Below are 16,234 nucleotides of genomic sequence, written 5' to 3'. Positions count from 1 at the left end.
GGTAACAGGAGCGGGAGGCTTCCTGTGGTGTCTCAGCGGCAGCTGATGGCTGATGGCACACAGCTAGTGAGCAGGTATGACTCGGCTCTGCGGTTACTCGTGAAATGACAGTCAGCCTGCTCCTCCACTCTCCCCGTCTCCCGGGCTGGCTGGGGCAGCACTCCTTCATCTAATGGGCGTTGCCATCTCCAGACACCTGTTGAACAACTCTGAGTGTGACCTGGTGAGGAGCTGGCGTCTCTGTGAGCAGCAGAGGCAGGCTTGGGGTAGGTGTGGATTGGGGAGGTGGCCGTGCCTGTCCCTAGCTATGAGATTCAGGCATAGGGGGCATCCCCACCAAAGAGCTCCATTGTTGCCGCTTTGTGACTGTGGCCTGCTGGACTTTCTCTCCCTGGTCTCGGGGTCCAGGGCAGGAGATTTTCAGGATGCAGGTCCAAGGTGGTTCTAATAGGCCTGTACCAACCGAGAGGATGTGCCATTTCAGCTTTCTTTTTTATTTTTTCTGAGACAGGGTTTCTCTGTGTAGCCTTGGCTGTCCTCAAACTCACAGTGATCTGCCTGCCTCTGCCTCCCTGAACACTGGGATTAAAGTACCATCAACCCAGCTTCGGTTCACCTTTCAAACAGGACAAACCCATTGAGCAAGTCTAAGCCAAAATTAAGGGAGCTAGATACTGAGGACCCCACAGTTACTGCCTGTTGCCAAGTGGGTTAAAAGCCCTTGAAACACTGTCAAGAGCTCTTTCTCTTTCTCTCCCCGTCCCACCCTCCTTCCCTCCCTCTCTCCTATCTTCTTTCTCCCCCCCCTCCCCTTCCCTCCCCCTAGATTTATCTAGCCTACCCTCTTTTCTCCTGCACTCACTGCAGTGTATTCACATTTGTTCAGCATTTTCTTTGTGCCAGACCCGGGGTTAAAACTTTCGCCACCGGCATCCCCGATAATCCCATGGTAGTCAAGGGGCTGGAAAGGTCAGAAGAGCTACCCAAGACCTCCAGGTGAGGGTCAGGCTCTGAGGCAGGCTCAACTACATGGCTGTTCTGCTGTCTTTAGCTAGTTGGCTGGGGACCACTTGGCATGGCAACCCCCGAGACCAATACCCAGAAACTTAGCTCAGACATTCCCCCACCTCCAGGAAGCCCTCTCTGGCTTCTCCCCAGGAGCCCACGAATGGCTTTCTCCCACACTTCTCTCACAGCCCTGGAGGGCTCAGACACCGCACATCACCTTGACTCAGCCGGGTTAGTCACTGTGCCTGCAGATGGAAGGGTTCTGGGATCTAGGGTCGTTTCTGCTTTGCCCAGGATCATGTGACTGCCCTATGGAGCAGTACAAGAGGACCCTCCCCGGGGGTCATAGATGCCGTGTATGGTAGCTCAGGGCCACCTGAAGGGGACCGCCCTGCTCTTGCCTTAGATCAGCCTACTGATCTTGGGAGAATGTCCTAGAAAAGAAAGAGCGGGGTTGGGAGTTAAAACTAAAAGACTTGATGGAAAACCCCAAGAAGGACCGAGCCAAGGTCAGCAGGACCAGGGCACAAAGCGGTTATTTAATTAAATCTGTTCTTACAGGGAAGTCCTTGTTGAGGGACTTGGCCCCCGGGAGGCAACTGGCCTGAGGCAGCTTCCAGCTTGCCTACTCTCCCCAGCTCCCCAGGGCCCCTCCCTGCTGTGGGGACTGTGCTCCCAGGACTCAGCTGCTCGTGTTTAGAGAACCCCTCTGGCTCCAGGAGGCTGGCATCTCTGCACTCCTGGCCAGCCACCAAAGGGTGGCCTCCAACACAGCACAGGTAAGGATGCTAACTAGTCGCAGCCCTAACTAGGCCTGAGATGGCTGAGTGGGGGAAGGGCTGACACCAACCTGACAACCTGAGTTCCACCCTGAGATACGGTGGAAGGAGAGAACCAACTTCCATGAGTTGTTTTCTGACCTCTACATGTGCATACACACACACACACACACACACACACACACACACACACACACATACACACAGACTCATGGGAGGTATGGAGGTCCTTGCACTCACAGAAAAGCACTGAGGGACCCAGGAATATGAATAGATATACACATGCATGCAAGCATATACATATATGTATGTATGTATACACATATATGTATATATGGGGAGGGGGTTCTAGACAGGGTTTCTCTGCATAGCCCTGGCTGTCCTGGACTCACTTTGTAGACCAGGCTGGCCTGGCATTCACAGAGATCCTCCTGTTTCTGCCTCCCGAGTGCTGAGATTAAAGGCATGCACCACCAGGACTGGCAGGACCCAGGAGTTTTAAACATATAGGGGATGTTCCTTCAAAGGAAGAAATGCATAACCTGTTACCTGCCCAGGTTCCTGGGAGCGGACATGGTTACCAGCCCGGGGACCTTTTCACTCTCTGTGTAGCCAAGACCACATCTGATCCTTCTCCAGAAACTTTCTGTGAGCTTGTCAATCTACAGAACCTATCTTTATGAAAGATCACTTGTACTTTAAGAAGGGCTTTGAAATAGTCACATCTGCTTTATTGTGCACACGGGTTTCAGCTAATTCTCACCAGCAAGGTTTTCACCGAATTGTGCTGTGCTAAATAGCCCTAAAATAAACCACCCAGGGCCAGACTCTTGAGGTTTACACCGGCACTGGCTACTTAGTTATGTTGAACTGAACTTCCTTCTTGTTGTTACCCTGCCGGCCATGGTGGTTGCAGAGACCCCACCCCCAACCCCAGCACACATACATACACAACAGATGTACACACACACATCAATAAATGTTATAAAAATTAAAAAAAAAAAGCAGCTGTGGCTCAAGTCTGATAAAGGAGTTCATTTCTGTGACATGGTGGGCAGATTTATTTCTGGAACAATTGGGATAGATAAATGCCCGCCACGGCCACAATCTGCAAAAGTCACCTAGAAGCTTCAGGTTCATTTGATCAGGATGCTGAGCGGGGACCCAGAGCTGGGCAGGGACTTCCAACAAGTCACTGTGCCAGGCTGGGCCACACTGGGATGGGGTGGGGTGGGGTCTGGAGTCCCATTTCCCAGGAGCTCTGGAATACTGTTCTGTGGAACCAGGTGTGATGTCTAGGGTGGAATTCTTTTTCTGTTTCCAAGGCTTAGCATGTGGAACGCAGAGGAAAGGTCCGGCAAAGGCTGTAAAAGATACAAGGACACAAAGAATACATCAAGGAGTCCATTGTGGGCAGGCCAAGAGCACAGGCCTTTTGAACTCCTGTCTACCTTGGACCCACCAGGGGTACTGGAAAGATGTGTTTCTGCAAAGACAAAACCCTTAGGCCCCTGAGAGGTCTCAGTGGGTTCCTAATTAGCTACTGACCCATCCATTACCATTACATCCATTTTATAGAGGGGGAAACAGGTTTTGAGAGCTGAGTCACACGGTTTAGGCTACACGGTAGGAAGCTGGAATTTACAGCCAGGCCTCGTTGGCTCCAGAGCCTGAACTCTCACCCACCCTCAACCATGATTCAAGACTTTACGCCGAGCCTGAGCCAGCTGGCCCCGATGGAAGGTGCAGCCTGGACTGTATCCAATATACGCCAAGGCTGGCTTCTGCCATTTGCGGACAGCAGACAGGCTGGCATTGGTGCCCGCCCGCTCCACAGTCTTCCAGGGGTTTAGCCCTGGATGCCCTGGAAGCTGGAACCTGCTTTCTTTTCAATGGCCCCCGGGGGAGCTGCTGCTGTCATGGCTGCCATTTGCTTTGTGATATTGCTAACGTGCGGGTGGGCGGGTGTGAGGGTGTTTGGGTTTGCAGGCAGACCCTCTGGCGGTTGCAAACTTGCTGGGTAAGTCCTATGCAAATAGCCTCCTCCCTGTGGCTCCTCACAGCTGAAGTGATCCACCATGGTCTTCACTCTCCTACCCATGGGGAGTGCCCTCCAGCCTGCTCCGCCCTCTCATCCACAGATTTCAGTTCTGGGCGCAGTGCCCCCTCCTGGAGCCACCCTCTCCCTCATTGGAGGCAGCTCCTGCACCTTGTTTGTCATTCCTTGGCATATCTGTGGCCTCCTTATTGATCTACCGGGTGGCTGGTTTAGCCTCCCCTCTGACGGGATGTCAAACCCACCTGTGGAGTTTGTTCCCTGTGGTATACTGTGGAGACCACCGGCTACAGCTGAGCTGTGGCTCAACCAATGGGGAGCCAGGGGGTCCTGGTGCCACATCACTCAGACAGCTGCTCCCTACAGCACTGTCTGGCAGAATGGGAGAGAAGACAAGCTTTGTGGGGCACAGGAGGCACCGCTGGGTTAAGCTAGGAGGTGTGAGGCCGCAGACTACTAAGGAGGCAACGGGTCAGCCAGACCTTGGGTGTAGGGTCTGCGTCTATGATATTCTGATGTCGCCCTCCGGTGGCCAATGTGGGGATGACGGCTGTCTAAGCAACCATCTCACCTGCACTTACCTGCCGATCTTCACTTTATTGAAAGCGCCTCTGTTGCCCCTTCCCAGGTTCGGCCACGTTCTTGGAGTCGCCTTCTGCAACCAGAACGCAGCCCGTCAGAACAGATGCTCTGTTTGAATTCCCAGCCTGGCTCCCTGTGACCGTCAGAGGAAGTCTGGATGCCTTGGCACAGCATGGCAGCTGGCCTTGGGCCAGATGAATACACTCAGCCTGCTCGTGCCTCAGCAGGGCTCCTCCCCGCATCCCTACGTTCCCTCTTTACTACACTGGGGACTGATCCCAGGGCCTCAGGCACACTAGTCTGTACCTTTGAGCCTTATCCTTGGCTCTCCTACCAACCCAATCTGCTCTGCTCATTCAGCACAGGCTGTAGCCACGGGGACAGCCATCCCTGCCCATGCCTCCAGATCCATGGGCTGAGTTTTCTTGGTCCCTCCTTAGGAATTCTCAGCAAGGGTGCTCATGGTAAGCCTGGAGTGGTGGCACACCCCTCTCATCCCAGCACTTGGGAAGGCAGAGGCAGGTGGACCTCTGTGAGTTCGGGACCAGCCTGGTCTACAAAGCAAGTCCAGGACATCCAGGGCTACACAGAGAAACCCTGTGTCAAAAAATAAAATATATAAAGAAAAGAAAGAAAGAAAAAGGGTGTGCATAGTATATGGTGTGTTACATCTGGAGCCATCGTCACCAGGACCATGACATAACCGCATGGGCTTTATGGGTATTTAAATTTCCTGTCTAAGCTATTTGGTGACAGGAACTGGGTTCACTGTGTTTGCAGATGGAGCCATAGCCTCTGAGTGGTGAGCAATGACTGATAAAGACAAGCTGTATGGACGGAAGGGTAGTGGATGGGTAATGAACAGATGAATGAGTGCGTGGGTGAGTGGTGGATTCATGGAGGAATGAGTGGCTGGGTGGAGAGATGAACGGTAGGAGGTAGAATGAATGGGTAAGTAAAAGAAAGGATAGGCAGGGTAGGTAGATAGGAGACAGGATCGGTGAATGGGTAGATGCATGGGTAAGAAAGGAAGAGCAGAGAGAGGGATGGAAGGAAGAATGGATGGATAAAAGATGGATTGGATTGATGAAGAAATGGATGGAAGGATGGAAAAAGGATAGATGGCTGGGTGGATAGATAGGTGGATGGATGGATGATGGATAGATGGATAGATGGGTGAATGAAAAGATATGTGGGTGGATGAATGTTGAGTGTATGACAGATAGGTGGATAAGTGGATGGATAAATGGATGGATGGCTAGGATGGATGGGAGGATGGATGGGAGGATGAATGGATGGATAGAAGATTGGATGGGAGGATGGGCAAATGGATTAAATGTACGTATGTATGTATGTATGTATGTATGTATATGCATGTATGAGTGGGTGGGTGGATATAAGAACAGATAGGTGGATTAATGAGTGGATGTATCTATGGATTCTCAGATAAATGAAAAATCAGAAAGATGGGTGAAGGATCATCTTCTCCAATTCCCTGAGTGAGGGTAGGTGAGACAAAACTGCTCCCATCCCTAGATTCTGACAGGCATGGGGACATGATTGCCCTGAGCCCCTGTCTGCGTCACATCTTCCCTGCCCGGCATCAGAATGACAGGGCTTGGATTTATTTCTAAAACCCAATTGCCGTTTTGTCCTCTCTCGCTCAGTCCTGGACTTGCACATTTTCTTCCTCATGTAATGCTTGCTTCCCTTCCTTGTGTCTTCTGCAGGGAAGGAGTCCCTTCTTCCTCTTACCTGGGTATTCCTTGTGAAGCCTCTGCCGCAGGGCCCGCCCCTCTGCAAAGCAAGTGAGAAGAGAAAGTTTTCAGGAGCTTGGAAAGCTGTTCTAGTCAGTTTCCAGTTACAGCCCTGAAGATGTTTTGACATTATTTTGAGGGTCAAAGGGGACCTGAGACCAAAAAGGTGGGGAATTACTATCTGGACCATAAAGCTCTCTGACCACTAGCCTCAGGAGAGCTGGTAGCAGAGAAGACTGTCTTAGGGTGGTCTTGAGCTTGTGATTTTGTGTGTGTGTGTGTGTGTGTGTGTGTGTGTGTGTGTGTGTGTGTATTTGTGCACACACACAGGCAGTAGTGCTTGCCTATGTGTGCTTGGAGGTCAGAGAAGGACGCTGGTATCCTGATTTTCATTTCCTACCTTGTTCATTTCCTGCCCTTATGATGTTCTATGTCAGTACCTATGTCCTAAGACATCATCTCTTCTACTCTCTCTCACTCCAGCTCCAGCCAATGAATAGCTTTCATATGCATGGTGTCTTTAAAAATATATACTAACAGTAGGGTCCTTTGAACCTGGAACCAGGCTGATGAGCAGCGGTCCCTCTGATTCTGCGCACTCCACCCCAGTGCCGGGATTTCACACCTGGCCACACTCAACTTTTTTTTTTTTTTTTTTTTTTTAACGTGGACTCAGGCTCTCATGCTTGCTCAGCAAGGGCTGTTACCCACTCGGCTGTCTCTCCAATCCCATTTAATCCTCAAATGGCCCAAGAAAGCACAAATGTCCATTTCTATGGAGGGGAAAGGGAGCGAGAAAGGGAGTGTTTTAACAGGGCCAGGCCGGGGTGATGGTTCCAGTAACGTCCCCGATAGCTCTTCTGTGAGTCTGAGATTACTCTGAACCCACAACTTCAAGCAACAACAACAGAACGGTGTCTGTCCGTTACTGCGGCAGGCACTATGCTGTCCTGTGCCCCTTCTGCTGAGACCGTTGCCCTAAGGGGAGGTGAGGGACTTTAGAACGTTTCCAAACTCAGGTATACTTATCACCCATTATTCCTAAGTGACAGCCCCGAGGGTCAAGGCCGGGAGCGTTTGCTTCCACCTGGGAGGCTGAATGGTGTTCCTGTGGAGGGGAGGCGTGCCCAGCACACACGGGCGTGGGCATGCTCAGGTGCACCCAGGTGCATGCTCAGGTGCACCCGTGCACTTTGCAGCTGGTGGGGCAGGTCCCCAGCCCGGTTCCCCTCACCCCCAGCCCTGTCCCTGTGCCTCACTGAGAGCTGCCAAGTGTCTGTGGGACATAAGCACCCCACAGATGCTGACTCGAGCCGTAGACTCTGCCCACGCAGTAATTCCTACATTGCTGCCGCCAAACCCATTTTACAGAGAGAGAAACCGAGACTAAGAAAGTCTGGTGACAGAGCGAGGCCACACAGGAAGGAAGCCGCAGACCGTGAGCTGCTTCTCAAGCTTTGAGTCTGCACTCTTGCCTCCATCCCACTTCTGTCAGGCTTGGACATCGCTGGTGTGGTCTTGCTGAATAAGCTCTCCGTGCTTAGCTTCCACAGGAAACGGGTCCATTTGGATTCAGACTCCCGAGAACTGGTCTGAACTGGTCTGAACTGGTTTGACTTACCCCAGTCTTAGAAATCAAAGAATCAAAGGAGTAAGATCAGGAGACTGGAAGGGCCTTTCTGGGGCTGGAACTGGTAGCCTTGGGGGAGCGCAGTTGGTAGAATGCTGCCTCGCTGCACAAAGCCCCAGCCTCCAGCCCCTTATATATAAACCCAGCACGGTGGTTTGTGGTGTAGGCCTGTAATCCCAGCAGGTGAGGGTGGAAGAATCAGAAATTTAAATACATCCCTAGCTATAATAAGTAGCTAATGGGCCAGCCTGGGCTACATGAGACCTTATAAGAGACAAAGATGGAGGGCTTCCACTATATGAAGCGCCCCTGGGCAAGGTGGGGCCTCTCATGGAAGGCATCCCTCTGTCCTGTAGCCCAGCAGGCTGCCTGCCTTCAGGGGTTCCATATCCGCAAGTCTACCCACCCCTCACTGTGACCTGGTGCCTAGGGACTGGCAGAGATACATGAGAAGATGCCAATGCATGCAGAGCCATGATGGCCATGTGTCTGGGTTAGCCTGGCTGTTCGTTACAGAACCCCAACGGGCAGCTTGACCACCCTGCTCTCAGCTGGAGCCTGTCACTGCTTCACCCATGACTGCCGGTGACACATGTTAACGATGGCCAACTGCCATCTGAGAAGCAAGGATCCTCAGACAATTCAAATGTTGTGGGGTTTGGATCTCGCAGATAGCTCAGCAGGTAAGCCTGACGACCTGAGTTCGAGTCCCAGAATCACATAAAAGCCACAGGGCAGAAAATGGACTTGTCAGAGTTGTCTGAAGATCACATGGAGCCTTCGCTTGCTCTTTTCCTCATCACGAACACATACACAGTAATAATGGATTTTTAAAAATTCAAATTCTGTGCTGTTAAAGACAGATCTATCGATAGAAGCATGATCCAGGGTCCCCCAACACCTGTGATCGCCTGGCTCCACTCCCTTCACTCTGCACGCATGTTCTCCCTTGATCTCATGACAACAAAAAGCGGCCCCCATCATACGGGGGAGGAGATGGAGGCACAGAGAGATGAAGAGATTGAGCCCCAAGGCCACCCGGGTAGCAGGCACAGACAGAGCCGGAGTTACAGGGGAGCAGTAGTGGGGCTAGGGGACACTGAGCCAGGCTCAGGGTGACAGGGTGTTCTCTGGCAATGGGGGCGGGGCAGGACCAGGGCAGCCTTTGGGGTCTCATTACTCACCCGCTTGTCGCCGCTGCTTAACACACTGGCCACGGTTGGGTATGCCCTGGGCCGCGTCCCCCGGGCGCAGGATGTGGCACTCATAGCCTGAGGGACACAGCAGCGGCTCTGCCCCGTCCTCAGTGGTGCTGCATGCCTCTGCTGGGGGGGACACGGGCCAGGTCTCAGAGGGCAGACCTGGGGAGCAGACGGCGCACCCCAGCCAGAAAGGCCGATTTCTAGCCCCACCCAGACGCCAGGCCAGGCCTGTACCTCCCACATAGTGCATACATGTACGCTCAAAAACCAGGCCATGTTTGTACATACGTGGGCACCCACAGAGGCCACCTCCACCTGCCTTCAGACTCCAGGCTGTACCTGTGGTTTGTATACAGACACCTCCCATCATCGCCTGCTGCACACGAACACAGTCACAGTACCCCAAACACACCATCGTACATGTACACTGGCATACCCTGAAACATGCACTCACATCCTCAGCCACATGTGCGTGCACAGCACACCCACAATCAACACCTCTACACATGCTTACACACGAGCGCTTGTACTCAGACACACAGGCACACAGACACACACACATGCAAGCATTCAACCACAGCCACAAGAACAGGTGTGTGCACAGTAGCACACCCTGATGGACACTGTCCACATGAGGGTGTGCAAAGCCGCAAACCCAGCTGCGCGCGCGCGCACACACACACACACACACACACACACACACACACACACATATCCTACCCCCACAAGCCTCTGGGCCTCAAGCCTGTATGTGGTTCATTTAAGAAACCCCCTTCCACTCCCCATCCACACAAGGAACCCTTCTGCAGGGTCTCAGACCCCCTCCTTCTCATTCTCTATCCAGGAAGGAGGCCCGCTGTCAGGGAATGCCTTGCTGTTTTTCTGCATAGGCCACAGGAACCAGCCTGGGTCCGAAGCCAGCAGCTGGGTGACCATGGGCAGCCTGGTGAGGAGGGAGGGCTGGCTCTGACTTGGGGACCTGGCGCCCATGGCAGGTACCTTGTAGCACTTCCTCAGGACCATCCAGCAGCCAGCCGTTGCCACCAAGCCATCGGGGTTTGGGCTGCACCAGCCAGTCTAGAACTGACAGAGAATTGGGTGAGAGGGAGCTTTCCTGGGGTAGTGCCAGCCTGCCCAGCCGGGGGGAGGGGGCAGAGGCGTGTCAGCCCATAGTGAGGATGGCCCCAGCACACTGCCTCATGGGATACGCCACAGGCCAGCTACAACCAGGCCACCTTCACCCTCCCGTCCCCTAATCCCACAGGCCAAGTGCTAAGGCAGACTCTACCAACTGAGCCATGCCCCACGATTGAGATATAGATGTACATGTATTTTGAACTCTTATTTTCCGGGTGTGCGGGTACATGCGGAAGGTCAGGTGACAACTTGGGTTGGTGTGTTCTCTCCTTTGACCACAGGGGTCATCAGGTTAGTAGCAGGTGCCCTTACCCTCTTATCCCTTTCTCTCTCATGGGCTCAGCCATCCTATATTGGACACACACACCCCTTAAAGGGTGGGGTTACAGGGAAGCAACATTGTGTCTGGGTGTGTTTATTCCATGCAGGGGAGGCAGGTGCACCCAGCGGGAGCTGGGAGGTGCTGGCTGAAGGCTGCAGGTGGGCAGCGGCTAGCTCAGTACGAACCCAGCTCAGCTCGTTCTCATCCCCAGGCTGGCATTGTGTTCACCTGACCCCCAACCCCCGACCCCAGCTCAGCTTACCTGGTGGAGGTGGCACAGCCTCCAGGCAGGCATAGGCACAGCCATTGTAGCAGCAGCGCCTGTGTCGTGGGCACTCGGAGTCAGCCTGGCAGCGAGTGGCCTGGCAGGCCCCTGGGGGCAGTGTCCGTGGGGGCGGTGGGCAGCGGTCTGCGCGGGGCTGCCGGGGTCCTGTGGGTGCAACCTCTTCAGCCTGTGGGGCAGAGTGGAAGGGCATCAGCCTAGCTCTCTGCCTGACCTTCCTCCCTGGGAAAATAGTTATCTGGGCAGAACCTGCCACCGGAGTAAGACAGAAAGTGGAAATGTTCTGGGTTTGACTTGCTGTTTCTCTGTGAGTCCCCAAGAGATGGCTGCAAGAGGGAGAGAGGGAGGGAGGGAAGAAGGGAGGGAGGGAGGGAGAGAAGGAGGGAGGGAGGGAGGATGGGAGGGAAGGAAGAAAAGAGGGAAAGAAGGAAGGAAGGAAGGAAGGAAGGAAGGAAGGAAGGAAGGAACGAAGGAAGGAAGGAAGGAAGGTAAGGGGGGCATTTTGGAGCATGTGCTGGAGCAGCTATCTATATACTAAACATGACCCCCTGTGAGACAGCTCTCATCTGTCTGTCTGCAGGGGTCTGCACATACATGGATAAACCTGTAAACACACATGCAGATCCATGTATGTGTATATTTCTGGATAAACTTCTTTGTTGTTGTTTTTACAGTCCATCCACGTACCTAGACATGGATGACTGAGAATTCACAGACCACACACAGAATATAGCCACACCATCTGAGTAAATCTCACACAGTAACATGGAGGTGGAAAAGCCACCGGGGAACATCTCTGTGCCCTCTTTCCTTACACTAACCCAAAGCCAGGCAGAGCAGATGCCTGGTGTGGGGAGTCAGAGAGGCCACTGAGGCACTGGCTGGCTGGCCAGGGAGGGCGCTCCAGGCAGCCCACCCTGGGTCCCTCTGACAAGACTCCATCCATGCTGGTCACAGTGTCATGATGGAACTTGAAATGGAATGTGAGGAGAACAGACCATTAGACATTCACACACACACACACACACACACACACACACACACACACACACTCAAACACAGGTGGCACACACACGCGCACATAGATGGAAGAAGTTGATACGGAATAGGTTTGTGGGGGAAGCACTGTCTGCCTCCAGGCCTGAGCTGTAATTTTCATCCAATGCTTTACCTGGTCACTTCTCCCCAGCTCTCAACCAGAGTCAGTGCCTGCAGATAAGATGCCAAACGCATTTCCCCCCACGGGCTCATGTGTAGAACACTTGCTGCCCAGAAGGTGGCGCTGTTCAGGGAGAGTGCTAGAAACTCTCCGAGGGAGGGTGCAGTTGGAGGGATTAAGTCATGGACCTATGCCTTTGAAAGGAGATCCTTAGTCCCTTCCTGTCCCCAACTTCCTGAGTGCCATGAGTAAGCAACCTTCTCCACCTCACATTCCCAGGGCCGGGATGCTCTGCCTTGGCAGGACCCACAGCCAGGGAGCAGCTGACTATGGACTGAACTATAATTGTTTCCTTCAAATACTGTCATAGCGGTGAAACACCTGACTGACAGGGCTGGTGCGCTGGCTACATTTATATCAACTTGACACAAAATACAGTCATCTGAGAGGAGGAAACCTAGAATGAGAAAATGCCTCCATAAGATCTGGCTGTGGACCAGCCTATAGGACATTTTCTTCATGAGTGGTTGATGTAAGAAGGCCCAGCCCATTGTGGGTGGGTCCATCCCTGGGCTGGTGCTCCTGGGTTCTGTAAGAAAGCAGGTTGAACAAGCCATGGGGAGCAAGCCAGTAAGCAGCACTCCTCCATGGCCTCTGCATCAGCTCCTGCCTCCAGGTTCCTGCCCTCACTGCTTTGGATGATGAGCTGTTACCTGGAACCGTGAGCAAAACAAACTTTTCTCTCCAGGTTGCTTTGGTCATGGTGTTTCATCGCAGCAATGGTAACCCAGCTGAGACAGCTGGTGAGATGGCTCAGAGGGAAAAGGCCATTGCTGCCAAGGCTGGTGACTAGTTTGATCCCTGGGACCTATACGGTGGAAGGAGAGAGCCAATCCTGACAAGTTTTCTTTTCACCTCCACATTCATGTGCTCCCTCCCCCCCAAAAAAATGTTAAAAAAACAAAAAGCCTGACTCTACACCTGCAAGAAGTGACATGGGACTGGAGAGGTGGCAGGGTCAGGAGCGCCTGCTCTTGCAGGAGACCTGTATTTGATTCCCAGCATTCTCACGGCATCTCACAGCCAGAAAGGAAGCACTTGGGAGGTGGAGAAAGGAGGATCAGAAGCTCAAGGTTACTCTTAGCTACATAGCAAGTTCAAGGCCAACTGGGGATATATGAGACCCCGTATATAAAAAAGAGTTGGAAAAAATTCATAATTCAATTACCAAATGTAAATTACTGTTGTTATTTTGACACCTGTTCTTCCTACCTTCCCCCCCCATGCATACACATGCATACATTAAACATACACTGACAAATAATGTGTGTACACCAATAGCCAAGATCTGATTACATAGGTCACTTCATTATATATACACACATATGTGTTTGTGTGTGTGTGTGTGTGTGTGTGTGTGTGTGTGTGTGTGTGTGTATTTGGTTTTTCAAGTCTGGGTTTCTCTGTGTAGCCCTGGCCCTCCTGAAACTCACTCTGTAGACCAAGCTGGCCTCAAACTCAGAGCTTCTGATCCTCCTTTCTCCACCTCCCAAGTGCTTCCTTTCTGGTTGAAAATGACTGCTGGGGTTCACGGAGGCTTGTGATGGACCAGAGCAAGCTGTTCAAAGCAGTTCTGGCTAAGGTAGTGCTTGCTGGAGCTGGAACTGTGTGTCTGCAGCAAGCAGCCGTGGCTGCCGGGCATTGCCTCATTCCAGTAGCAAGCAGCCTCATTCCAGCAGCAAGAGGCCGTGGTTGCCATACATTTTCTTCATGGTCTCTGTGGAGTGTTCGAAGCAGCTGGGCTGCATAAGAGGAGTCTAGCACAGAGAAGGGTCTAACAAAAATCAGGGGGCCAAAGACTAAACTTCTTAAAGGAAACACAAACAAGAATTAAAGGGTTGTTTGCATCAAGTCTGTCATAATTTTAACAGTGTTTCCCCGTGTTTAGCCGTGTCCTGCTTCACCCGTTTGCATCCGCAGCCCATCGAGCTGTCTCCTCCAGTGTGCTTGAAAGAGGAACCAGCTCCCCCATAGTCATGGTTGCTTCAAATCCATGGCCTGGGAGTCGGCACCTAGCTCTGCCACCCATCCGCTGTGTGACCTTTCTCCACGTGGGGACAACATAGCACCTCTCTGAGTTTTGTGCGGATTAGACACGCTGAGACATGTACAGTGCCTGGCCTTTGTGCCTGGGTGGAAGCTAGCTCGGTTCAGCGGTAGCCATCCACGTAGGCAGGTGTTTCGCTTGGGAGACTGCTCCATGTCTGTCTTCTGGCTGGATCGCCTTTCAGCCCTCAGCATATACATCCTCCTGAAGGTGGCCTTCGCTCACTAACAATCCTTACACACCCGTTTCTGAACCGCCATGCACTACTGCTTGTGTCCTGCAGAGGGTGTCTGGTCACAGGGAATAAGTCCAGCTCAGGCTGTCCCGGAGTTGGCATCAGAGCAGGTAGTCCAAGAGCTGGGGCGCAGGTAGAACCGAAAGCAAGCAGGGCGAGGGCAGCGGAGTGGAGTACCCTGCCCTACCGCCTGCTTCACCCAGAAAATCTGTCTCTTCTGGCTTGTACAGATTGCTCATTCGATTTGGGAAAAGTTGGGGGCTCTGTTAGTAAACAGTTTACCTTGCAAGCACGATTACCTGAGTTCCATTCCCAGCACCCTTGTTAAAACAACAAAAAAATCCAGGCCCACTGAGAAATGCTTGTGTTGCCAGTACAGGGGAGGCAGAGACAGGCCAGCCTAGCTTCGTGAGTTCCCTGTCTCAAAAGCCAAGGTGAGCAGGGCCAGAGGAGCACCTGAGCTAGCCCTCTGGCGTCCACACATGGGCACACACTTGCAATCACTTAACATGCATTTACGAATATCTACACCCCAATGCACCCCCACATCTACCCACACACTCAGACACACGGCTCTCCCCCATCTATACAAGTCTACCCATAAATACGCATATGTACCCGCCGAAACACATACAAAAATAAAGAAATGAAGCAAAGGAACGAATAAGAGAAAGACATGGCTAAGCAACTCTGGGTGGATATGGGGGGAAAGGCCTGAGGTTAGAGGTCCCCCAGAGACCCAAGGGAGAGTTGTGTGGGGCTTCTGACCCCCTCAGTCTTCAGTCTTTATCATCCCGCTCCTGTCTCCCACATTCACACACTGTCCCCAGTTGCTTGGAAACTGCTGGCAGGGGCCATACCCCCCGACCCTCTCACTCCACCTCCATCATCTGGAGGATTAAGTGAACTGCTTTCCTTCAGCCTCACCAGCCCTAATCCTGATCCGCCATGACAGCCATGCTGGCCCCCTTCAGAGGGTGATTGAGAGCCACTGGGTACAATCAGGTTTTCCTCACAGGAGGCCCCATGTGCAGACACTGTGGTTCCCCGGGGGTCAGCAGGAGTCTCTTCTCTGATCTCCTTGGCCTCCTGTCCCATTAGCTGGTCAAGGACAGCCCGAGGGAGGGGTCTGCGGAGGGATCAGCTTTATCTGGGCCGCTGTTGTCCCACGGGAACAGCAGTGAGAAGGACAAGGCTGATTCTCACGATGGAAATAAGTACCTCAGCCTCCTTCCTGGCAACAGATGGGCTCTGGTGTTTGAGAACGGAGGGCCCCTGATTAAAGGGTCGTGAAGAACATTCTGGGTCCTGCAGGGTGATGCTTAGAAAAGCTCTCAACAAAGGGTGCTTGCCGAGATCTGAGACACTCAAAGAAACAGGCTGTACTCTGTAGCCCCTCCCAGTGCAGGTTAAAGGCCTGACAGCCCCAAGGGTCAAGCCAGGACTGGCTCTCCCAGCCCCACCCCTCCTCCTCCTCCTCCTCCTCCTCTTCCCTCTTGTCTTCCTTGTGCCCCCTCCCCAGATACCCTGCTGTCTCCTGCCAGCCAGCCAGCCAGCCACCACTTACCTGGCTGGTCACTTGTGTATTCTGCTCACACGCAATTCCTTATTCAGCCTTTTGTCACTCTTGGATATACCAGTGTGCATGTGTATACACGTGTGTGTGTGTGTGTGTGTGTGTGTGTGTGTGTGTGTGTGCCTGTACCTGCCTGTATGTCTGCATATCTGTTTCTGTGTGTTCCTATCTTACTAGCACCCCACATTCTAAAGGCAAGACAGGGCTAGCCTGGGTATCATATTCCAGATATAATATCATATTCCATGATGCCATGGTCTATGACTTGCATCAGGCCTCCTCTTCACACAGGCTGTCCACTCTGCCTGCTGCTTTGTTCATCCTTTGACCTTGAGCCCAAGAGCTGGATTTACCTTCCCACAGACCCAAGAGGAAGAGGACAGGCCAAGGCAGAGTTGAGG

General features: G+C 52.7%; 1 protein-coding gene across 2 annotated transcripts in view; it reads right to left on the bottom strand.

Moving 5' to 3' along the window:
- Positions 1–2,802: 2,802 nt before the first annotated feature.
- Wfdc1 (WAP four-disulfide core domain 1) overlaps positions 2,803–16,234 on the bottom strand; it is a 20,208-nt gene continuing 6,776 nt past the window's right edge. Inside the window, exons 2-7 of one of the 2 annotated variants that reach the window (XM_055621176.1) lie at positions 10,736–10,925; positions 10,014–10,097; positions 8,997–9,134; positions 6,181–6,222; positions 4,425–4,498; positions 2,803–3,151 (exon numbers count right to left, since the gene is read on the bottom strand). In XM_055621176.1, coding sequence (XP_055477151.1) covers positions 4,440–4,498; positions 6,181–6,222; positions 8,997–9,134; positions 10,014–10,097; positions 10,736–10,925 — 513 coding nt within the window. In that variant the 3' untranslated portion in view covers positions 2,803–3,151; positions 4,425–4,439. Of the gene's footprint in view, positions 3,152–4,424; positions 4,499–6,180; positions 6,223–8,996; positions 9,138–10,013; positions 10,098–10,735; positions 10,926–16,234 lie in introns of both variants that reach the window. The other variant, XM_055621175.1, reaches the window with a different exon arrangement.

Source organism: Psammomys obesus, unplaced genomic scaffold (genome assembly GCF_907164565.1).
Source record: "Psammomys obesus unplaced genomic scaffold, mPsaObe1.curated_primary_1811, whole genome shotgun sequence".
Lineage (NCBI taxonomy): Eukaryota > Metazoa > Chordata > Mammalia > Rodentia > Muridae > Psammomys > Psammomys obesus.
Note: the sequence above shows the minus strand (reverse complement) of the source record. Positions and strands in the feature narration are given on the sequence as shown.